Source organism: Pseudonaja textilis, chromosome 6, assembly GCF_049901715.1.
Source record: "Pseudonaja textilis isolate UNSWEBS1 chromosome 6, rPseTex1.2, whole genome shotgun sequence".
NCBI classification, from domain to species: Eukaryota; Metazoa; Chordata; class Lepidosauria; order Squamata; family Elapidae; genus Pseudonaja; species Pseudonaja textilis.
Genome location: NC_141995.1, coordinates 16,951,408 through 16,976,059, shown reverse-complemented (window position 1 = coordinate 16,976,059; position 24,652 = coordinate 16,951,408). Strand labels below are relative to the sequence as shown.

Sequence of the window (24,652 nt, the reverse complement as noted above, 5' to 3'; positions counted from 1 at the left end):
GAGCAGAAATGAGCATATTATGCCCATGATTTTATGACTTTTATTTGTCTTCATTTCTGTTGCTGTACTTCAACACTGTATGGATGAAGTAGGCACCAGAATTAAAAAATGTGGTTGAAAAATCATTCTCATTACAGAATACAAAGCTAGATGGAAAACAGCCACTGGCCAACAAAATGAAGCCTTCCCTGACACAACTATGGTAAATCTGTATAACCAATTCATATAAAGGGACATTATCATACTATCACCTTTGCTGCTGCTCTAAGGGCCTTTGGGGAAAAGATGAATTATTTCCAGGACTATGAATTTTGTCCAAATCTTGCACATTTCAAAGGCATTATCTTTGCTACAACAACTTCCTTGTCATGAAGCATCACATTGGCCAGTTGCAACAGCACCTTCACCTGGTTTGTCAAATGCCTAAGAACATTTCAGAAAAATAATGTGATAAAATATGCCTTGGGAAACATGTATCATATCTTACTTTCCTGTCTGTGGCTCAGTTCTCATTACCACTGGCAAAGTTTTCCCCTTTAATCTGCAGTGATTTCAGTTGTTATGGACTAAAAAGCAACCATTTCTGATCCAGTTCCTGACAAATCCCAAAGTATCACTTGGGGTACCGTGATGAAATCTTATCAAGTGAGCCCTACAGTGGATATTTGATCATGGCAATGAAGTCATATAGAGTCACAAATGTTACTATGCATGGTAGACAGGAATTCTTTGTATTTTTTTTTCTATTTCAGTTGAAATAACAGCTTTTTAGTAGTGGAATTTTAGAACCTTATTGTCTGTCAAGTGCTACCCATCTTAAAGCCGTAAGTTAGTAAAAGCTCAAACCAGGCAGGATCTCAGTAATTTTGGCCTCCCTGCCTCACTTCACGGCTTTTTACAGAGAACACCTGGGCAAAGGCAAACTCTCTTCATTAACTAGCAGTTATTGTACTTCTATGTACAATTACAACACAGGCAACCAAAATGGTAGAAGGAAAGACAGCAAGGTTCTAGACTAGAGGGACTAGTACACAGTACTAGTTTCATTTATGTAGTATATAATGCCACCTCTGAGTTGTAAACAGATGAAAGCCTAACCTGTTTAAAACTGCCTTTGCAGCACAAGCTAAGCAGGGATTGCCTTTGGAACAAGAATAAGTTCAAAACCTAAAGTAAGCTCTCACATTCACCATGAAAAACGTTGTCTTAGGTACACCAGCTGACAACTGGCAGTGACAAAATAATCTGAATCCCAGCTTTTTGTTTGTTTGTTTTTGTTGTTTTCTTTTGGTAGGTGGAAAGGAAAACAAAGGGGTGCTACTTGGAAATTCTTTTAAAAAGTTCAAACAATGTTGGGGTCCTCTGCATCAGATTCTTCAGAGTTGTACGGTGCAGATTTGCATTTCCCTTATCTATAGGCAATGACAAGAAAACAGGTGATAAAATCCCCCTTCCAATCTGTACATTAGTAAAATGAATAGTACAAAATGCTCATTTCAAGGTCTTCACGTGGCTTATACTAGCATTGGGTCATGAAGTGAGGACGAATGCTATCCAACCGCCGGGTTAAGATGTCACACCCGGTATCTGTGACTAGGAGTGTGTGCTCAAACTGAGCAGACCGCTTGCCATCTCGGGTAACTGCAGTCCAGCCATCGGGCCAGGTTTCATCTTGCCACCCACCTAATGAAGACAACATAAACAGATTCAACACAGAGAATGAACATATACATCACAGCAGATACAGCTTCTGCAATTGTCTATGGAGATTCTCAAACATCGAGCCATGGTTGTCCCAAAGGTGCTTTTTCCAAAAGGATTTTTGCTTTGAAAACAATTAGCTTCTTATCCAAAAAATTTCTTCAGTTGAAGAAGTAGCTTCTTAGATGAGAAGGGAATTTTTTGCAAAGGAAAAAACAAGTCCAGTTGTCTTTTGGAAAAGCAGCATTTTTGGGATAGCCTCATCAATTGTTCATTTTTAAAAAAAGAAAAACTTCAGCTTTTTATTTAGGCATACTGCATAGTGTGTGTGTGCGTGTGTGTATATAAATATATATACAAAAAACATTTTGGCCTGCTTTTCATTAAACATAGAAGTATATTAAAGCCAATAGCCCGGCTATTTTCTCCCCTACAATCACCTTGGATAAAAGCGAATACAGTGGAACATCAGGTCACGACCGTAATCCATTCCAGGACTTTGGTCATGACCCAATTTGGTCATGACCGGAACAAGACTGCGTACGCGCCTACACCTGAGGAACTGTTCGCAACTAGAAGCAACAATTTTCCAAAATTTTGGGTCATCACCTGCTTTGGTCACAAACAGAAGTGTTCATGACCCGAGGCTCCACTGTACATGGCCCCCTCCTCTATTTTGGGAGGCAATTGTTCCCCACCCTCTAAGAATGGCCCCAACATAAGAAAATTTATTGGTGCTTTTTCAGAAGCTACTTTTCAATCAATTCCCAGAGAAGACAAACTTTTAGCACGGGTTAATCTTTTAGCTAATGCTCATGTTTTTCCCCCAAGGTTTATTTTAATAAGCATGAGGAAAAACTCATTTTCTGTCCACTGATCATTAGAATAGTTTTGCTATCTGGACATTTATACACATATTCTACTCTGTCTACTATGCTAGTAATATAGACCATTTATAGGCTTCATATCTTTATTGTCTCTGCTTCCTTGCATTCCTATTAGTCTTTTATTTATTTAACAAATTATCTCTATGAAAAAATATGCAAAAGGATCCAATATTTGCCAATTTGTGGAAGATTTTTTTTTTTAAAGTGGTAAGAGGCCCTCTTAACTCTTTTAACATGATGACCTCTTATAATTTTATTTACATACATGAAACTCAAAAGTGTATTTAATAATTGAATTGTGCAGATTTTTTAAAAAACAAACTGCCACTACGGATTTCTTAGAAATTAGTATGAACTGTCTAGGGAGACTGTAAGGTAGTTTAGGCATAACATAAAAACAATCTTGGATGCAATCTTTTGTACCTTGAAGAAAAAATGTAACAATGCAAAAAATATGCAGCGAGATTTCTGCTCAACAATTGGAATATACTTTGCTTACAAGATAGCAGCTCGCCGGTGACTAGGAAATGTTCCTACATATAGCTTCCAAATTAATTTCAATAAATTTCTAGTTAGAGGCAGAACTCCTTAGATTCATAACAGCATATTACCTTCACAAATCATTGGTTCTATCGTAAATGCATGACCAGGCTTCATTACTCCAACAGCCTTATTTTCTGGGAAGCACAATAAAATGTTTTCAGGAAATGATCAATTCTCACAGACAAGACAGGAATAAAATACAAGACAATGCTAAAGTACCACAGTGATACAGTAGTTGGTCACAAGTTTTTTTTAAAAAAATCTTTTCTTTCATTTATTATAAAGTAATAAATGGACAGAGGTATGAAAAACTGGATCCAGTATACAATAACTCACCCAAAACAAAAAGTAGATAGGAAAAACTGAATTTATAAAAATCCTTTGTGATTTCCACTTTCCTATCTTCCTAACTAAAATAAATTATAGTTATTTCCTTCCTACCCAAATAAATGTATGCATGCTATTGTTAACGTGCTCGTTTTTTTGGTAAGTGGGGTTATTATGTCATGGGTTTTCTATTTTGTTTTTTAATTATTCTTGTAAACTGCCCAGTCACATATGATATACAATACAAACCATATAACTAATTAAACAAAATACCTAGAATACATATATAAGTGAATATACATACTTGCTAAAATGTATATATTTAAAAAGGGCAGGGACATCCACAACAATACTAACTGGTTTGGCCAATTAAAGTGCTGACCGCAGTATTCTGATTGTAAAATAAGCCTGTGTGCTTCCCAACCCATTTTAAGATGCTCCTAATGGCTGAGACCCAAATATGTGAATGTCCCTTCCAATGCCAACTTCGCTGTCTTTTAAGGCAGTGGTGGGATTCAAAAAATGTTACTACCGGTTGTGGGTGTGGCTTGGTGGGCATGGCAGGGGAAGGATACTGTAAAATCTCCATTCCCACCCCCACTAACCTACTTTCCAGCTCTGTTCTGTGCAGGGCAACAAAAGAAGAACCAGCCAATCAGCTGAGACTCAGGAGTCAGAGAATAGATGGGGGTGGGGCCAGTCAGAGGTGGTATTTGCTGGGTCTCCAAACTACTCAAAATTTCTGCTATCGGTTCTCCAGAATTGGTCAGAACCTGCTGAATACCACCTCCGTTTTAAGATCACCAGCTATAGAAACGTAGGAAACGACAAGGTTTATTGATTGCTAGCAACATTACACCAGAACAAATATTACTTATACTTACTGGCATAATGTGGCACATTGGGAGCGGTGTGAAAAAGCTTATGAATCCCATGCCCACAGTAGCTCCGAACTACTGAAAACCCATTGGCTTGAGCGTGTTTCTGTATAATATTTCCCAATTCTCTATACCGTACACCAGGCTTTACTACAAAGCAATGCATATATTTAGAAATCACAATGAAAACAACGATCAGTATTAATACATATGTTCTTTTCTTTTGCTCATGCGCACGTTCTCCCTCAAAGAATACACAAGAGCTCAGAATTTATGATACAAAAAAAATGAAGAAAAGGAAGTTTTCTGATCAAATACTTTCAAATGTAAAAGTTTCAAGTTTGGACACACAGAACATTTCAACAGAATACTCTCGGGGAGAACAGGCTTATTAGCTACAAATACTCTCAGGGAGAACAGGCTTACAGGCTACAAAGACAGTATCATTTTTAGTTTTCAGTTCCACAGCTACAACTAAGGCATCGTGCAGTTTGCATTGTGGGATAGTTGTATTTAAATAGGTTGGCAGCCACCAGCTTAATTTTAAAAGAGGATGAAGTCATGGAGGATCAGGCTGTTATATTATGAAAACATGTGTAGCATCATTTACCAAATCTTAGGAAGTAATTGCTGAAAAAGGTTATTCTATATTTGTGAGCCTTCTGAAGGCGTCTGCTTGACCCTTGAATGACAAAGAATGCTGAAAACACGGACCTCTGGCCAGGTTCAGCCTATGGCTTAGGGTGACACATAAATCCAGTTGTTTATAGCTTAGCATGATATGGTCCTATTTTAATATGCTATAAAGCCTTCAAATTCTAAGTCATAATATTTAGGGTAAGCAGGCCAACATCATGGCAAGTATAACCCTCTTTTGTATGCTTCCTAAAAGTCTTAATATTTTAACTCTTTCTCTTTTAATTACCATAAGTAACATATTTGTGCTTTAAGAGAAAATTTCCTCTAGTTTTCTTCAGGATTTAACTGTTGAAAAAAGTGATATTTATGTATTAGTCCACTATGGATTTTCAATAAAAACGTAGCATAGTATTCAATCCAGACATTTATCACTCCTTGGACAACATTAAAAAAACCTCTGTATCCTGATTAAGTATGAGTATTAGTTTCCCCTGCAAATGCTAAAGATCCAGGGGAAGAATTTTGATAAACAGTTTAATCTATTCTTTCGTTATGCAAGCCAATTGCCTGGATTTTGGAGAATTTGAACTGCCTCCAATAAATAACCATTTTACAAGCTTAGAAAGATGATTTAAGTTTCATCTTAATATTACATTAATTCATTTTCACTATCTGCCTCAAAATATTTTTAATTTGTCACCACATGTGAGGACACAGATTTACAAGAGAAACAGACTGCAACTGTTAGACATTCAGCAAAGAATTCCAAACTTGACATTCCATTAATGTTTAGCCAGTGCTTCTGGAAACAATCAATTTATGAAACTTTATTGCACTATTAAAATTAGTTATTTTGAATAAGCTAGTCATCCCCACCAAAAGGAATAAAATTACAGCAATTTGGAACAGTGCAGCACGTTGATTGAGACAGACTCCTTAAGGGAAGCAAGACCCAATATAACTGATCTTCCATCTATAATGTATAAAAAGGAAGTCAAGCACGGGCTTCAAAAAGCTCTTACCTTCATCAATTGCTTGCATTAGGCATTCATATGTCGTCTGAACTAATCGTTTTGCACCCTCATCCACTTCTCCAACATAAAATGTCTCATTGAGATCTCCATGATAACCATTACGATAAACAGTAATGTCCACTACAAGACACAAAAGGGACACTGCATTTCCCATATTCTGTTTTTGCAATCATAACAAGGATATTGATCAAATATAAAAAACACATCACAAAATTAGAAAGCTTCATGCCCCAGGACTCAGCTCTTTTTCTCCTATTTTATTTAACATCTACATGAAACCACTAGGAAAGATAAACCATCATCTGCAGCAAGAAATCACCAACATATTGATGACACTCAGCTGTATAGTGTTTGATGGCTGCTAGGCTCTAGAACAGGAATCTCCAACCTTGGCAACTTTAAGACTTCAACTCCTAGAGTTCCTCAGCCAGCAAAGCTGGGAGTTGAAAGTCCACAAGTCTTAAAGTTGCCAAGGTTGGAGACCCTTGCTCTAGAGGGGGATTGATATAAGACTCAGGTGAAATCCCAGCACGACAAAACGACTGTTTATCCAAAAATTACCTAGAGCCAGTGTAATTTCATATTTAGTGTCTGATGTGGTTATAACACCTCTGAAAGGTTTTATCTGGAATCTTGGATTTCCTGGACAGAAAGCTTCTCCTAAAACATCAGATAGAGACTGGGCCAAGAAAAGTCTTTGCCCAGCTACAGCTGAGAACCAAACATTTCTGCAAAAGGATGCTCTAATGGTGATTATTTCTGCCCTTACCACCTTCACAATTGAGTCAAAATAATGTGTTTTATTTGGGCTGGTTTTGAAGACAAAACAAAAAAAAATAGTCCAAAGTTGACTGTTGATGTCTCACCCTTGGTTCAGCAGACTTTCAGAGTGCATGGCATATGAATATTGGAAAAGAAGTTGAAAATATAAACGGCTATACCAACAACATTGATAATCAAAAGCCCCTTTGTTTACTGTGGAATTGTCAGGAATTAAAAATAGAAAGGTTCTGTTAGTTCAGATTAAAAATTTCTCATGGTGATTACCAAAAGGCATCTGAAGAAATAGCCATAACATCAACATGTAAATATAATTTACATCTGCTATAGCAATGCAAGAATTTTTTTCAGACTGATAAACATTCAAGGGTCTCTTATGTATACAACCAGTTGCAAAATTTCCATTCTCAGCACGCCCATTCTTGCATCTTTGCCAGTTCACAGGAAAAACAAACTGAGACAGTCCCTGTTGTGAACTACACAGGGGTACACTGAATGTGAATTGGAAAGAGATCTTTCAAGATTCCTGTACCTCTCTGTTTTTCATCTCAATAAATCTTCCTAAAGAAAACTTCATGTGAATTATGCTTGAAAGGAATTATTTTCATTTCAGGCTCCTCTCAAAAAGCTTGACAGCCAAAAGGGACAGTTAAGTTGGAAAATGCAGAGAAATTTTTTAGAAAGGAATTGCTATAAGGTTTACGGCTTTAATTCTGGACAAATGTCAAAGTTGTACTAAAGAAACAAAAGGAAGTTAATCTGTTGCATCTGTATACCATTAGCCAAGTAGGAGATGAATGCACTAGGACGAATAAGCTTTCCCGGCAGAGTTTTTAAAATATCAAGAATGAAGCATACACATGTTTTGGAGATTGGTAATCTCCAAAGCAAAACAAAATTAATATTTTGGAAAAACATCATTGTTGGATAGATGATTACATAGACACACTCTCCAACGACAATATCTTTCCAAAATCCTATTTTCTATGAAAATATTTATTTTGAAGTTTCCTACCATTAACAATATCGCCTTCTTGTAAGCGTCGCCTGTCTGGAATGCCATGGCAGATGACTTCATTTACTGATGTGCAGCAAGACTTAGGAAAATTGTAATAATTCAGTGGCGATGGGTAGCAATTTCTGGCGATGCATGCCTGAAAAGAGTTTTAAATATGCTTTTCACTCAAAAATATTTCAAAGTTTAATTTTAATAAATGCAGCAAGTTTAGCAAGTGTAATTTCTGAAAGATGGACTAAAATCAACTGTATAGGATTAGACAATTAATCCCTACCTAGAACAAGGATCTATTTGGGACCCAATAACATTTTTGAAATATACGTGATGCTTGACAATATATTAGCTTTCTGCTTTTTTTAATTTTAAGTATTAGGGGAAAACTGAAGTCAAGTAGTAGAGTCTGGCAGGTTTGCAGAAAAGTCTCAGGAATGTACTGGTGCTACAGGTGCAATATTGGGGATCTATGAACTAATGTTATATAGCCACTCCTAACTATGTGAAACATTAGTAAGCTGATTGTTTTTTTTTTAAATTAAACACAATATCTAAGCTTTAAAATATGGTAATAAAAAACAACCCCATCAAAGTATCCTTACTAAATGAACAGCATGATCTATTTCTTCAGTAGTTACACCTGGTTTCACCATCATGGCAGCAACATCTAAGACTTCTCTAGCAAGCTGCAGGATAAAGGAACAGAAATTATTCACAATGACAAACAATGTCCATGGAATAAATATAAATACATATAAATAAGTAATAACATTTTCAAAGTAAGCATGCAAATACTTTTTTAGATTCTACTTTATTTTAACCAATGTTGCGCAATATGAACTTACCCTACAGACAACTCGCATCCCTTCTATATCTTCTGAAGAAAGGATCTTTATCTGAGAAGTTCCTTTAAGAGCCTGTTCTGACTCGGACATACCTAAAGGGAAGGATTATTACCATTATGATAATTAATATTGATCTCCCAAGTTTCCTCCAGAAAGTTCAATATTATAAAACTTATAAAGTTGGTGTCTTATTTTATCCCAACAATGACACCCAATGACCTGAGAGATGATCGTTCAAAAATCATTAGGGACCTTGTGGTTCAGTTGGAATTTAAACCTGATTTATCCCTGCCCCAGATTCCAACTATTGCATTATGCTGGGAAATGGTATCTATTCACAATAAATTTTAGAAACAAATGCACGTTGGTTGCATGCAAAAGCTATGGAAGATTTACTTCCAGTAAACTACCACAGCATTCACAAATAAATCAGTGATTAATATAAATCAATGGTGTGACCACATCTGGAATAATGTGTGCACTTCTGGGTACCACACCTTAAAAATGAAATAGTGGAACTAAAAGGTTCAGAGGAGGAAAACGAAGGGGGCTGGAGCAGCTTCTATGCAAAGAGAAATCACCATATTTGGGCCAGTTTAAATTCAGAAAGGTGGAAAATGAGAGAGGACACGATTGAAATATACAAGTTACCTATGGTGTGGATAAAGAGAACAAGGAGAAGGTATTCTCTCCTTCCCAAAAGAACCAGAAGTCACCCACTGAAACTGAATCTTAAAAGAACTGGGACTGACTAAAGGGATTCTTTTTTACACAATAAGCAATTCAACTTTGGAATTCACTACCACAAAATATAATCCTGGCTACTAGTTGGATTCCAAAGAGCTGGGATTAATGGCCATTAGCTTGATGGCAGTATAAGTTCTTCAGAAGGCCACCTACTGGAAGACTAGAGAGCTTTCCTGTGTAATTGGTTGGCCATTGTGAGAACAGATTACTGAACTAGATGAGCTCAGGGTCCAATCTAGTTGGGCAGTGCTGATCTCTTGCATATGGTTGGATCAGATTGGATACAAATGAAAAATCAGAATACTCTGGTGTTGAAATGTTTGTACCAGAATGTTCCATTCTGGAATGGTAGGTTTCTCACATAAAGCCTGCAATTATATCTGAAAATAATTTTAAAAGATAAAGGGCATTAATAAAATTAAAATAAGAAACATGGGCAAAACAAAGAATCCCTGGATATGACACATCTTGTTTGAACTTCCCCTAATTTTTCTCAAACAATTGACAGTTATCTGGTGAAATATTGTAACCAAATGTGTATTATCCAACAGAAGGATGGCTAATTCTTGTTTGTGAAATTTAAAAATCACTTCTGCTTGAAAAATATTTTTTTTGTTATTTTTCTAAAGCAACTGGTCACCAAATCTACAGGATAATACATCCAAATGTTTTAAGAGACATCCCCATTCTGAAAAAGAAATAGCTAACACAGTTTAAATTAATCACAGGCTCAACAAATGAAAGTTGTACTATGCCTATAATTACCTAAGGGGTGATCTGCATAATCTGGCCTTTGAATGTAACTCGGCACAGGCCTCATTGGCATCTAAATGAAGCACAATTAAGATCTGTTTAAACATATTTATTAGCTTAGTCATTCTGAATGTGGATAACAGTTGCTAGAAAACAAACAATAAAATGGATATTTTCAAATCAAATGAAAGCATATATTAAAATATCCCATCCAAGAACTGCAAACCAAGTATATAAATAATTCCAGAGATCCAAAAGGAATAAGACAATACTCCAGGTAGAACAAACGCTGGGGAATCAAAGAGGAGAAACTGAACTTGGGCCAGAAATTGGAGACAAAGACAAGTGCACACAAACGTCCTCAGCAATTCTCAGCCTGTCTCTCAAGAAGTGGATGAAGAAGAATCAACACTGAGCTCCAATCACATTCCTCTGGGAATCTTTAGCTCTATGAAGCCTGGTGCACCCTAGGGAAAAGGTGTTTGTCTCCTGAGTAACCCTCCCAAGATATCTACCTTTAAACCATTCTGTATGTTGCTCTGAAACCTAGCTATCACACTGAACTCCTGGACTCGGAAGTCAAGAGAGTTCTTCCAGTTTAGATGCTCAAAAGACAAAGAAAATACTGTTTCTGCTTCAGTCTAACACTTTAAGAAATAGGTTTCTCTTATTACTCAAGTTGCCCAATCCTATCTCTCTTCCTCTAATGTTTCTCTGCTATAGCAGGGGTGTCAAACTTGATTTCACTGAAGACTGCAACAAGGTTGTGTTTGACCGGGGGTGGGGGGGTCGGGGTAGGCATGGCCAGGGTGGATGTGGCCATTTTGACATGATTTGTGTCGGAGGCACCTGTGATGACCAAGTGCTAAGGCAGGACTTTCCTTAGACCCTCCCTCATTCTCATTATAATATCCTTCCTTCCTTCTCTTCTTTTTCCTTTCCTCTTTTCTTCTTCCTTCCCCTCTTTCCTTATTTTTCCTTCCTTGTTCTCTTCCCATCTTTCTTTCTTTTTGTTTGTCTTTCCTCTTTCCCTTTACCCTTTCCTGTCCCTTCACGCTCAAATGTAAAAGGGGAAACATTTCTCCTTTTGTTTTGCTTTTAGTTTGTTTTAGTCTGCCAGCGAGAACGTACCTTGGGGGGGGATGCACGTGGGCCCCCAATCTCAATTTTTGCTGGCACATGGCTGCAGGAGGCTGTCGCGGCAAAAAACGGAACTGTGGGCCAGATCTAACCACCCTGCAGGCTGGATGTAGCTCACGGGCCTTGTTTGACACCCCTGGGCTATAGCTTAAAAACCCTCAGCTACAGGAATGAAGTTTTCAGTAATTCCAACCATTCCTTTTTGTAGCTATTGAAATAATTGTATATTTATGAAGTTTTGGTTTGACAACCTGATGTCAGAGGCAAAACGGAATTCAGTAACTCTGAATAACAATGGCATACCACATTAGTACCCAAGGCATTAAGTGAGCCCTCCAAAAATCTTCCATTGAACTGTAATATTTAGTGTGGCAGAAGGAGAAAATATTAAATGCGTATTGCTTCAATTATATTTTGAATTGCGTTTTTGTTTCCTTGCTTTTTGAGTTGAAGTAACAAGTCCCAACAAGATAACATGCCTTGCCTTTAAGGACTGCGGAAGCACTGCGGGAAGCCTGTTGCTCCAAATGTTTAAAAGTTTTCTAGTTTAAACTGGATGTCTCAAATCATTGTACTAAGAACTGCAGCTTCTATACAGAGCCAATATTCCAAATTTTCTGTAAACTCACCCAGCAAGACAACAGACTGGGAGTTCTCATTTGTATTAAAGGTTGCAAACTGGCAAAGTCATTGTTATATGAATGACAGTGACCTATTCTGCAATATATAGAAGAATTCACAATTTCATACTTTATGTCACACATTTAGCAGCTGCCAGAAAGCAAGATTCTCAAAATCTTGTTTAACCAAATGTATTGAAAGGAAAAAAAATACTTTAGAAAAGTATTGGCAATTATTTATGTAAAGCAATTTCCTATGCTCCTAAGTATGAGGTCATAAAAGCCTTTGAAGACACAGAAAACAAATTCTGAAATAGGTTGGCATATGATTTGAGAAACCATAGTTACAACTGTGACTCAGGAGAACCAGCATCATAAAAATATAACTGTAACTAAATCATGACTGATAGAGCAGAGAGAAAATGGAAGCAGGTAATAAACTTAAACCATGGTCTGTCATCATAACTGGAAGCACAATCGTGATTTAATTCTGAACTATTAGCAAAACAAACTTTCTAATACAGTACTTCCCAAATTTGGGTAAATTGTCCAGCACTGGGTATACGTTTTTCTTTGGCTTCTTCACATGAATCATTACCTAATTACAACAGGGATATTTAAATAAGAACATTCTGGTAAAAAGGACTTTCTAGTAAATGGTTTGGGTAATGAAGGAGTGGGGGGGTATTGCTCTAATATGTGGAATATAAGTTATTCCATCTTCATTCCTTTTTGATTCTGTAATCATCAGCTACATTACTACCATAATCAACTCCTGCACACATTATTTTTTCAAGTTAGTGTTTCTTCCAAGACTATTGTACATGAGTTCATCTCCTAGCAAAAAATGTGAACATTCTGTTAGCAACTTATCAAGTCTTTATATCAGGGCAGGAATTGAATTATTTGTCAGTCAGCTCTACATCTTAGTTCACACATAACAGGAACTGATAATAACTTGGTTATTTTATGAATTCACTTATTATGGCTTAATGCTATATTCGAAGCAAATTACTATGGTTTATTCAAAAACCATGTTTAACTCATCCTGGTTTAATACAATATTAGTCACTCCTTATATTATCTGCACCTGTCAAGATTTAGAAAGACCTTAAAATACCTTTTTTCCAGAGCCTATATGAAGTTGGAAAACCTCTTCTAAAAATATATTTTAAAATGCCTGATTTGTTCTCATCAAATTGAGCTGCTGTTTATATGTACAGTCATTTCCAAGCTGAGAAAATATGTGCAGAATAAAGCCCAAATCTTTTATTATGGACTATCCACTAAAACAGATTTGACTAATGCTTCCTTTGTTCTTTATACAATTGGTCCTTGAACTTGGAATACAATTGGAACCAGCATGTCTGTTGCTAAGGAAGGCGGTTGTTAAGTGAGTTGCACCCAATTTTACCATTTTTGTCTGAGCCGTTAAGCAAATCACAGCAGCTTTTAACCGAATGATGCAATTGTTGAATTTGCTTGTCAGAAGTCATCAGGGAAGATGGCAAATCATGATCCATGGCCCTGGGACACTGCAGTTGTTGTAAATGTGTATGCCAGTTGCCAAATGCCCAGATTTTGATCACACGATCGTGGAGATGCTGTGACAGTAGTACGTGCAAGAACTAGTCGTCTTTTTTTTCCCATTTCCACTGTAGTTTTGAATGGTCCCTACATTATTGGATGTAAGTCAAGGACTATCTGTATTGGAGTATTATGCCTCTAAAAGGGACAGCCTATTGCTGTCAAAAAACAAAAAAATATGGCATTTTAGAGATTAACAAACTTACATTAATATAGGTAGTCCTCAGTTTACAAAGTTCGCTTAGAGACCATTCAAAGTTACAATGGCACTGAAAAAAGTGACTTATGACCATTTTTCACACTTATGACCATCCCAGCAACCCCATGGCCATGTGATTTACATTCAGATGCTTGGTAACTGGTTCATATTTATGATGGTTGCAGTGATCATCTTTTGTCACCTTCTGACAAGCAAAATCAATGGGGAAGCCAGGTTCACTTAACAGCTGTGCTACTAATATAACAACTGCAATGATTCTACTTAACAAAGGTGGCAAGAAAAATTGTATGGAAATTCAGTGCAAAACCTTCCCAGTTAAGAATAAAATCAATAAGGTAATTAACCACTAGAAATTAAAAATTACATACAGGTAGGCCTCGACTTACAACCACTTATTTAGCGACCAAACAAATAACTGTTTTTCACATTTACGACTGTTGCAGCATTCCCATGATCACATGATCAAAATTCAGGGGCTTGGCAATTGGGATGTATTTATGATGGTTGCAATGTTCCAGGATCATGTAATCACCTTTTGTGATCTTTTGACAAGCAAAGTCAATGGGGAAGCCAGATTCACTTAACCACCGTGTTACTAACTTAACAACTGCAGTGATTCACTTAACAAAAGTGGCAAGAAAAATTGTAAAATGGAGCAAAACTCACTTAAGAAATTTCTCACTTAGCAACATACATATTGGGCTCAATTGTGATCATAAGTTGAGGACTACCTTTATAAGCTTTCACAGAAGTGGATGATTCATGAAAGAGAAATAATAGAATCTGTTAGTAGGCTGCTTTAAATTGTCTGATATACATTATGGTAAAATAACCATCAAATTGTTTAACGTGTACACATCTTTAAAAAATAATTGGACAATCACGTTTCCTAACTGGGAGAACTATTGTGAAAAAATTACCTTCCTGTGATTTGACTTGACGAAAAAACTGAACAAAGTGACACATTTCAGTTATTTCACCCTATTTACCAGTGGATAATGTGGCCTGAGTTTCCCAGTATATCGATAACCAGCCCAGGGATCTGTGTTTATGTCTCCATCTACAGTCCAGGCAGAAACTTCTCGTTTTGCTTTCTCATCTTCTAGAAAACAAAAGCAGAATCATTACCGATCTTAATTAAGAAACTTCATCAAACATCAGAAATTGAAAAGTTATATGGATAGATGGAAACTCCTTTCCACTCTCTTTGTTCGAGCTCTAAATTTTCCCCATGATGCTTGCTTTTCCTGTACAATCTAACTTAAATACTACCATGTTTCTCTGAAAATAAGACCTTGTCTTTTATGTATGTATGTATGTATATTTGCCACCAAAAAAGGCACCAGGTCTTATTTTCAGGGGATGTTATTCACTGACTAACCTCCCTTGTTCGTGTCGCCCTCCTGGCCCCCTTTTCGCAGTCAGAGGCCTTTAGGAATGTCTTAACAGAGCTCCGGATTGATCCGGAGCTTTGTTATCAGCTACAGAGGCCTTCAGGAAAGCCTTGGCAGCTACAGAAGAAACAGGCTGGCAAGACAGGTGTCAGAGTGTGTGAGGCCTGGCTACAACTGTCCAAAGGTAAGTTGTGGGGCACCTCCACCCCACCCCCCGTCCCCACCCTAGCTTAATTTTTACCCATGCACTTTGGAGTGGGCAGGAGCTTAATTAGGGCTTATTTTGGGTGCAATATATAAAAAAGCTATTAAAAAAGACATAAATCCAAGTCAGGATTAAAGCACTGGCCTAGTCTTGTTCTGCCCATTTGCTACAGATTCATTGTCAAAGCTCTACTGTTGCAATGATACTGTGTTTTTATTTTTCAGTTCCTCTGTCTCTCCCTGAGCTCATTTTTAAATACAGGGAGTCCTCGGCTTAAAACTGTTCATTTAGTGACTGTTCAAAGTTATAACAGGGCTGAAAAAAGTGACTTAACATAGTTTTTCACACTTACCACCTATGTTAGCATGTCCATGGCCATGTGATCAAAATTCGGATACTTGGCAACTGACTCATACTTTGCTGTGTCTTTGCTCATGTCTTTGCTGTGTCTCAAAATCATGTGATCACCTTTTGTGATCTTCTGACAAGCAAAGTCCATCAGGAAGCCAGATTCACTTAATAACTAGGTTACTAACTTAACAACTGCAGTGATTCACTTAACAATTGTGGCAAGAGAGGTCGTAAAAGAGGCGTTGGTACTTACCTGATACGCCCGTTCTCTTTGAGCTGCGAAGAGCATCCAGTAGTGGGAGGTGCTTCAGTCTCCGCATTCTTAGGTTGAGCTTGAATTGAGGAACGCTCCTCCTCCTCCATGTGACTCCTCCATAGCGTTCCCCAGTTTTGGCGAAGACGAGAGGAGAAAAGGTGCTCTCATCCTCACAACTAAAAAGTTCATTGACCAAAACAAGACCCCACCAGACGAAAAAAAGGGTGGGGCTGGATGCTCTTCGCAGCTCAAAGAGAACGGGCGTATCAGGTAAGTACCAAAGCCCCTTCTCCTATGAGCTGCTCAGAGCATCCAGTAGTGGGACATACCAAAGCTTGGCCTGTCCTACAGGAGGGAATCCGTCTGGTCCGGAATCTCCTCAGGGTCCCTGTGAACCCGTTGCAGGACCCTTCTGCCGAATGAGGTCTCCGCAGAGGCAAACACATCGATTTTATAATGTCTAATGAAAGGGGAAGCCCAAGTTGCTGTCCGACAGATTTCAGTTATTGGGGCCTGAGTGGCCCAAGCTGCTGAAGTTGCTGCACTCCTAGTAGAATGAGCAGTGATGCCGCTGGACACCTGCAGAGCTTGAGACTGATATGACTTAGCTACTGCCGCCCTTATCCAACGGCCTATTGTGGATGGTGATACCTTGTGACCTTGTGAATTGGGCTGAAAAGAAACAAATAAGGCCTCCAATTTTCTGAAGGACTCAGTACGCTTGATATAGATTTGCAGAGCGCGCCTTACATCAAGCTTGTGCCATTGTCTTTCTGTTGCATGTGACGGGCTAGGACAAAAATTTGGAAGGATGAGCTCTTGTGCTCTATGGAAAGCCGAACTGACTTTGGGCATAAATGTGGGATCAGGACGAAGGACCACTCGACCTGCATGAAAAACGCAGAGGTCTTGTCTGACAGACAAGGCTGCGATTTCCAATATGCGACGAGCGGAAGTAATCGCTACAAGAAAACGACCTTCTTTCTAATACAATATTTCTCCTGTAATCACTGGTTGAAGTATGACAACTTTTTATCTTTCCCCTAAATTTAACACTTAAAATAATACATACTTTCCATACTGATTCTGCTTAGTACATTCTAAGTAGAATAATAAAACAAAAAAAGAGAATTAAGTTTATAATATAGTAAAAACAATATTCCATAGGAAGTTAAACTCTATTGTTAAATCTTAAACATTTTTATACATTCCCTTTAATGCATTATTAACTCATATAATATTTCAGTTTTCTAACTCGATTTCAAATACTAATATCTACAATAAAGTCTTATGTACTTTTGCAGAATCGTTTTTTAAAATTATATTTTACCCTTTGTCTCTGAAAAAAAACTGTTTTTTAACATCTTGTTTTAAACCTTTATGACTTCTCTTTCCTTTTTCCCTTCCTTTCTTATCAATTCTAGCCTTTTTGCCCGCCCCCCATCTCTCAAACTCCACTCTCTTAATCTTCCTCTCTGTTGTATTTCTCTTTTCTGTTGCTTTCTGACATTGTATCGATTTTTCATCTTATTTTTCCCTTTCTTGGTTGCTTTTTTAAGTTCTGAGTTCTCCATTTTCTTTCCCCCCTTTCTCTTTTCTTCCTCAACTAAGATTATTTGTCCATTAAAGATGGCTTCTTCTTCATCATCCCAGCCTTCTTGTTGTTGTATTTCTTGGTAGGTAGAAATCGCCATTTCTAAAAAATGAAAAATAGATCCAGGAAAGCCCTTGCCTTCTTGTTCCTCTTCTTTTAGCTTTTGAAATTCCATTTGCAATTCTTCAATAGATAATGCCGGGTTTTTTTTTAAAGAACAACCCAAATGTTTTTAATCTTTCAAGAAATAGTTCCCAAAAATCCCAAAGTCACAAAGCAATCCAAATCAGAACAAACTGTTTCATTTAGCACTTTCTTCTTTTTATATTTTCTCTTCCTGGGGTAGAATTCAATTACACAGTTCCAAAGTATTTTTTTAGAAGTCTTATTGCCATTTATCTCTGGTCTTATAAGCTCCAAGCAGTCTCCTTCAGTACAATCTTAAAATAAGTTCTTTACCTCTTCCCTCTCACTTATAGCAAAAAAAATTTTAGTTTTTAATTCCAATGTTCAGAAATCTTTTATCCCCTTGGCTTTAAAATTCAAGTTTAGTTACCTTCTGTGCCCATGCAGGTTTTTCAGATTTCCATCTGCAATTTCCGTGGGGAGGGAGAGTGAGAGAAAATGTGTTACTTCAACAGGCGAAGCCATCGAAGAGATGACCTCGTGAAAAGAGATGCAGCCGTAGCCGATCTGATGGCCCATGTGTCCGATTGATGGGCCCTGCGCAGGGCTAGCTCGGCCCGCTTTTCCTCTGGTTTCAGAACTTCCAGAGCATCAGTGGGAGTCAACGAAGACGCTAAGCTCACTATGGGTTCGTCCACCTCGGGGGTACTTAATAACTTTGAAAATTCTGGGGCCAAATTAAAATATTTTTTGTTGTGAGCAGATGGGGATGAGTATACCGCTGCAGAAGCCAACTGTTTCTGCACCAGGTCGGAAAACATGGATGGGACTGGGATGACCTCGGCCTCAACAACCGGCTGGTTGAAGATCAGGTCTTCTGGCCCCTCCTTGGAGGAGGCGGGTGTGTCGGATGATGATTGCTTGCTTAGGCCTGCTATGTTCTTGGCCTTAAACAGCAGGGATTTGAAGAGCTGTGGCCTGAATAAACCTGTAAAAACGGGCTGGTCGGGAATAGCCCCTCGTCCTCGGACCTTTCTCTCTCTAAGTGGTCTGCCTCTGATAGGGGCTCACTATCCTATATGGACCCCAATTTGAACTCGTCTGCTTGCATGAACTGGTCCACTTCTTCCTCATCCTCCTCTTCCTCCCGCCCCTGAAAGGGGGTCTCCCTCTGCACATATACCTGAGGCTGGTGGTCATCCGACCTGGGCAGGGATTTGAGTGATTGTGACTCTTGGTCAGAGACCACCAGGTAATGCCCGGGCATTGCTTGTTGGAGTCCGCCCACGATCCCCTGGCGAACAGCCAGCTCCATCCAGGCTCTTACTCTTTCTGGGACTCAATTAGGTTATCATTTGGATGGAGGCTGGTGGCTTTTGGGGTGAAGGTGGCTTCTGGGGCCCTTCTAGCCGGTGTCCCAGGACCTGGACTTGTCCCTGCGAGGGCAAGCTGTACCTGGAGGAGAGGGAGAGATCTAGAGGAGGAGGGGGGTGAACAGAGGTAGACGGGCTGGAGGATGCCCTGCGGCACCTTGAGTGCTTCCTTGGTGAGTTTATCAATTTCCTTTTGCAGGGCCTTATGGTGCCTTAAGGCATCCCTTTGTGTGGCCTTGGAGGTCTCTTTAGCCTGCTTGCGCGTATGATGAGTCTTGGCTTTTGCCTTCAAGGAAGGGCCCTGAGAGGTGTTACCATCTGCCATTTTGTTAACTTGTATACTGCCGTAATAAGGCTAAGAATCAAGATAAGGCGGTTGGCACGCCAGGGTCCGATCTGAGTCAAGAACAGTTGCCCTGATAAGGTATTTCACTCCCCCCCCTTTTTTATAAAACTATAGGGATATATACATATATGGGATGTATGAATATAGAATGAGTCGCATCTCAGTGATAATATTTTAGTTGGTTAAAATTTTATACTGCCAAGTAATATGATATTATTATTACGCTTGTACAGCTGTTGTATTATTATACTTAGTTCAAGGGAATCTATATGAGCTCGATTAAACAAAAGAACAGACAAACCAATCAGCGGAATTTCGAAGCGCCTGAGGCCCAGTTGGAAGGAAAAAATTGGGGCCTCCAGCAGCGTGTCTGCACAGGCTGACAAGGCCTCCGTGCTTGCTGCTGTGCCGCTGAGGATTAGGCTGTGAGGGTAAAGCCAACAAGCCTTAATGAGAAGGAAATAACCTCGATTGCAATCTAGCCAAAAACGAGGTTAAAGTTTAATTTCACTCACAGCACAGAAATTAGGAGATAAAATGGCACGCAGCCACGAGGTGGCACCCAAAATGGCGTCCGCCAGCAATGGGTGAGGTTGCGCCTCTCAGCGGCGGTTTCCCGCCAAGCAAAATAAAGCCGAAACTCTGAATACAGAGTAGGCCAAAGGAAGGGAGAGATAAACCCTTCTTTGTTAAAACGGCATTCAAAGCGCCGGGGGGGATTAGCAACACGACTAAGAAACTGAAATAACACAAGCTGCTAACGCAAACAAAATGAAAAAGCGGCAAATGAAAAAGGCAGAGGTAAAGAAAAACAATCCGGCTATGGGAGGTAGTGCACGGCAGCTACTGAGCCTCCCGTTGCCTTCCTTGGGGGCGCAACTGCGCTTCCCCTTTCTTTGATAGTCTTGCGAATTGTACTATTGCGCAGAGGCTAAAGAGAGAGGAAATTTTTCAAACCTGAAGATAATTCAATTCAAATGCAATCCTGGTTCGGCCAAGGAGCTAAGAAAAGCACTGCCTGTCTCGCACGAGGCTGAGCAAAAACTGGGGAACGCTATGGAGGAGCGCTATGGAGGAGGAGGAGCGTTCCTCAATTAAAGCTCAGCCTAAGAATGCGGAGACTGAAGCACCTCCCACTACTGGATGCTCTGAGCAGCTCATAGGAGAATGGGGCAAAGCTCACTTAACAAATATCCTACTTAACAACAGAAATTTTGGGCTCAATTATGATCGTAAGTCGAGAACTTCCTGTATGCCACACCTTGCACCATTCCTGAAGCAGTAAAAGATCACAACTAAATCCCAGGGTCCCATGCTGACATAGAAACCTACTAATGTGTAAAAAGCATTGTCCATAAAATATCTAGAAAGCAATCAGAAATATTTTTAAAAAGAGACTAAAGTGTCAGATCATTTTCATGATCGTACCACTGCAAGCTACAGTTCTGGCTTCCCGTGTTATGAATGTACTTCCACAAAAAATTAAGAAAATTTACATAGTAATAAAAAAGGAATCAAGGAAAATAATAACTTAAACCATTTTCCCTGTCCATGGTGTATAAATCCATCCAGATTGGATTTATATACCATGCTAAAACATAACATGTGATTAATATTTCCCATTGTGTTGTTTGAATCCAGCTGCTCTGAATTATCAACTATGTGTACATTAGTCCAGCCAATTGAGCAAATTCAACAAACTATATTTAACCAAACCATCATTCAGTGCAACACATGGACTGTTTTTTTTCCTTTTGTGTTATACAAAAGACCATCAGTCCTCTATGAATCCTTGTATGATGTACCTCAGGCAGCAAATCCAGATTTATTACATCAAAAACAACCAGAGTTATTACAGATTGATTTTAGGATGATTTGATGTCACCATCAACAAAATAGATTGTAAAGGAAATATGATACAATCAAAATAATATACTTGCTTACTTGCTTTCTTGTGTAGCAATTTGTGAGTAGCCCAACTTCCTTTAAAGCATTCCTAAAAAAGCAAATTATATAAATTTATAAATACTTGGAAACAGATAACTTTATATGGCTAACACAGTTCTACAGGTTATAAACCATACTCTAGAAGAAAAATAGGTTTTCCTTACAGTTCACTGCACTTCAGTTCAAACAGCTCAAAAGCCTCTAGACATATAACTGTATATGCCTAATACTACTTTTATATATTTGCACTATATGTTTTAAAGCCTAATATATGTTTTAGAGCACTTTAAAAACATATCTTAGTTTAGTTTTGGACTGGAAACATGGAGCCCTTTCACATCTTTTCATTATTATTATTATCAAACTTATTTGCCACCTATCTCTCAGTTCCACACAACAGAGTCTTTTGTGGCAATATTTGTTGTGACTATATGGGCATTTGTAGCCAACACATGAGTTTGTAATAAGTTTGTAATGAGTTTGACATAAGTTTGTAAAAAGCACAGTAAATAAATTTTGGCATTTCAAAATGGAAAATAGTTTCCTGGAGCCTAAATGATAACATTGAGAGCACTGTTAGATAGTACAGAACTCATCATCACATCTCCTACTGGTTGTAGCCTACCATTAAAAAATAAAGTTTTCATGCAGCCCAAAACAAACGTTTAATAAAATCACGGAGAGGAGATCCAACCATTGCTAAATCCTACATTCCCTAAGGCAACATGTAGACGGTTTCTTCTTACAATCCTGTTTTTCAGGAGCCTACTTGAGCCTGGAGTAGTCACTGTAAAAGGCAGCTGAATTCCTCATCTGTGCAACATTTCTACCCCTATCTTTTTTTTTCTTCAAAAACATATTCTGAATGCTTGATTCAACCTGGTTTCCTATGCAAATATTTTCCTTGACCCAGTTCAAGCCTGACTTTCTTTATAATTTGTAAAACTATTGCTCTTTGCAACAAGAGCAAAAATACAACACAAAGATGTTCCCATTTCATTTTTTCCCAACTCTCATCATCTTTAAACATTAATTTGTTAAAGACATAGAGGTGGTTTCTGCCTTTTAATTTTTTTTTCATCTTACTTTCTTGTATTAATTTCTTAAGAAAACCAATCAAATGGATTTTTCACAACATACACCTTAAAAACCTGACAAAAGCAGAGTCTAATCTTGTGGACTTCCAGCACATTTAACTAGAAGCCAATTAAAGTATTTATCATCAAAGAAGATTGCAAAAGGCTTCTTCCTTCAAAACCTAGAAACATATATTTCTATGAATACCACAGAAACCATGTAAGATTTAAAACAAGCATTTATGACATCCGTATACTACGAATTTTCCTGAGTTTCCACACTCATGAAATTCATCATGGACATGGCATGTGTTTTACACTATGCACTATACACTAAAAGTATGGTTTATGATTTTTTACTAGTATGTAACAAGTATGAATTCAGGTCCGACTGCAAGCAACATCAGGATTCTTAAATTGGACAAATGAATCAGACTTATATTACCGTGTATTTAAATATGCATTTCAGTAGTTAAAAAAGGACACTTCTTTATAACTGCTCGCCAAACTTCTGTGGCCAGTTCAGATAGCATAGCTAGATGACTTTGGCTAATTTCAAATGAGCATGGTACTATGTGGTGTACCAATAGGACATCCAAGAACTCTCAGCAAGGCTGAAATATTGAAAAAACCTTTGTGGAAGAAAATAATGACAAATCATTTCTCTTGTAGTTTCAGTAAAACTACAAAGATATGTCCATAGAGTCATTCAAAGCTGAAGATGATTCAGATGAATATTCCACATGGAGGACACAAATGTCAGAACTTTGGAAAAGGGAGAAAGATTTTTCTTCTAAAAAAGAAGCCTCACCTTATTTTAAAAGCTGAACTATGGAAACAAAGCCATGATATTAAATGAAGACAAGGCAGGCCACCCATGTTCAGAATTACTCTTAATTATGATTGTATTTCAGGGTCCCCTAAGACATTGGAAAATTTAGAATAGTTCTGGTGCCAAGGCCTGATTTTCTTCAAATTTGACACAGAAACTTGTTATAGTTAATATCAAAACCTTAGCCTGTGGGCTGCTTTTAGAGGAAAAGTTTTGGCAAAAATCCCCTCTGCAATAAACTAAAATATCCAAAGTACAACAACAATCACTTGTTGACAGACTGGAAGAACATAGCCCTTGGTTTTTTTCCTCTCCAACATCTATCTTGTGAATCTTGATGACAGAACCGATTTTAAAAGGGGAGGGGGAGATGTCAGGCTTTTGAGTGCTTTGTCTTTCAGCATATATGAGGCCTATTCCTAACATTAATGAGAAAGAAAACGTATCTCCCCTTGCTTTAGATTTTCCCACTTCTGACATGTAAACCCCAGGATAGAAAAATCTATTTTTTAAAAAAGGGGTGTGGAAGTAAGGAGAGGGATGAATGGTAAGGAAGATTTAGGGCTTTAGATCAGTGGTCACCAACTGGTGGTCCACGAGAAAATTTTGGTGATCTGCAGAAAAATTATTTGCTAAATACTATTTTTTTAAAAAAAAAAATCATATTAGTGGTCCGCAGGATTTTAAATTATGAATTTAGTGGCCCTTGCTTTAGATCACTCTTCCCGATCCCGAGTTGGATATGTTGGATTACAAGTGACATCACTGGGAAGAATGGACATTGTAGTCCTTCGCTCTACCGAATCCCAGGTTGAATGATAGCGCCTTAGTTTTGCTTTTTTTCCTCCCTTAGCAACAAACCAAAGGAAGCAGGCAAACTTGAAAGAGAGAGAGAGAGAGAGAGGGAAGAGGAAAGAGACCCTGGTAGCAGAAACCTCGGCAACACCGTGCAGTCCTTCTGAATTCAGTTCCTCACTTCCCAGCAAAACGTGCTCGGGCGGCCAGAGAACAGGCCCGGGCCCAGCCAGCCTGAGTCACACCTGCCTTGCTGGGGCAGCAGGCGCCCCACATATCTTCCAGGCGCAGGCAAGCCCCTGTCCCGGAACCCCACGTGTCGAAACCGAAAGTAAGGTGGGCCGGGGCCCCTCTCGGACCGACTTCCCACCGGGGGAACCTCTGCGGCCGCAGTTTTTTCCGCCGACCCGCCCTATGGCGGGCAAAGGGCGCCCCGAGCAGCGGCGCTTTACCTGCGAGCAGAAGTAGGATCCCTGGATGCCCAGCTTAATGCAGGTGGGGCACTGCAGCTTGGCCTCGCTGCTGCAGCCCGCCGTCTCGCACACCCGGGCTTCCACCGCCGCCATGCTGCCTGCTGCGACCGCCGCCACAGGAACGACCCAGGCGGACAGCGGCAGCAGCGGCAGCAGCCACCGGGAAAGGGC

General features: G+C 38.8%; 1 protein-coding gene across 4 annotated transcripts; it reads right to left on the bottom strand.

The window, feature by feature from the left end:
- Positions 1-26: 26 nt before the first annotated feature.
- Positions 27-24,652, bottom strand: METAP1 (methionyl aminopeptidase 1). Of its 4 annotated transcripts, none has more exons than XM_026698298.2 (11): positions 24,461-24,652; positions 21,303-21,354; positions 14,703-14,815; positions 10,159-10,219; positions 8,647-8,738; positions 8,404-8,487; positions 7,805-7,943; positions 5,998-6,129; positions 4,343-4,486; positions 3,200-3,265; positions 27-1,683 (listed from the first exon to the last, which is right to left on the bottom strand). In XM_026698298.2, exons 1-11 carry the CDS (start codon positions 24,572-24,574, stop codon positions 1,520-1,522), a joined length of 1,161 nt encoding a protein of 386 aa, XP_026554083.1. In that variant the 5' UTR covers positions 24,575-24,652; the 3' UTR covers positions 27-1,519. The 4 variants fall into 4 exon arrangements, with proteins under 4 accessions (XP_026554083.1, XP_026554082.1, XP_087792054.1 ...); XM_026698297.2 differs by having other exon boundaries at positions 14,703-14,812; XM_087935928.1 differs by lacking the exon at positions 4,343-4,486.

What these genes read in the sequence shown, in the direction of transcription:
- METAP1 (XM_026698298.2), bottom strand. Translation starts at nt 24,574, where the DNA reads ATGGCGGCGGTGGAAGCCCGGGTGTGCGAGACGGCGGGCTGCAGCAGC. An exon ending in TCAGGCCACATTATCCACTG is followed by an intron (nt 10,220 to 14,702) that starts GTAAATAGGGTG and finishes TGCTTCATTTAG; the next exon opens with ATGCCAATGAGGCCTGTGCC. An exon ending in AGAACCAATGATTTGTGAAG is followed by an intron (nt 1,684 to 3,199) that starts GTAATATGCTGT and finishes TGTCTTCATTAG; the next exon opens with GTGGGTGGCAAGATGAAACC.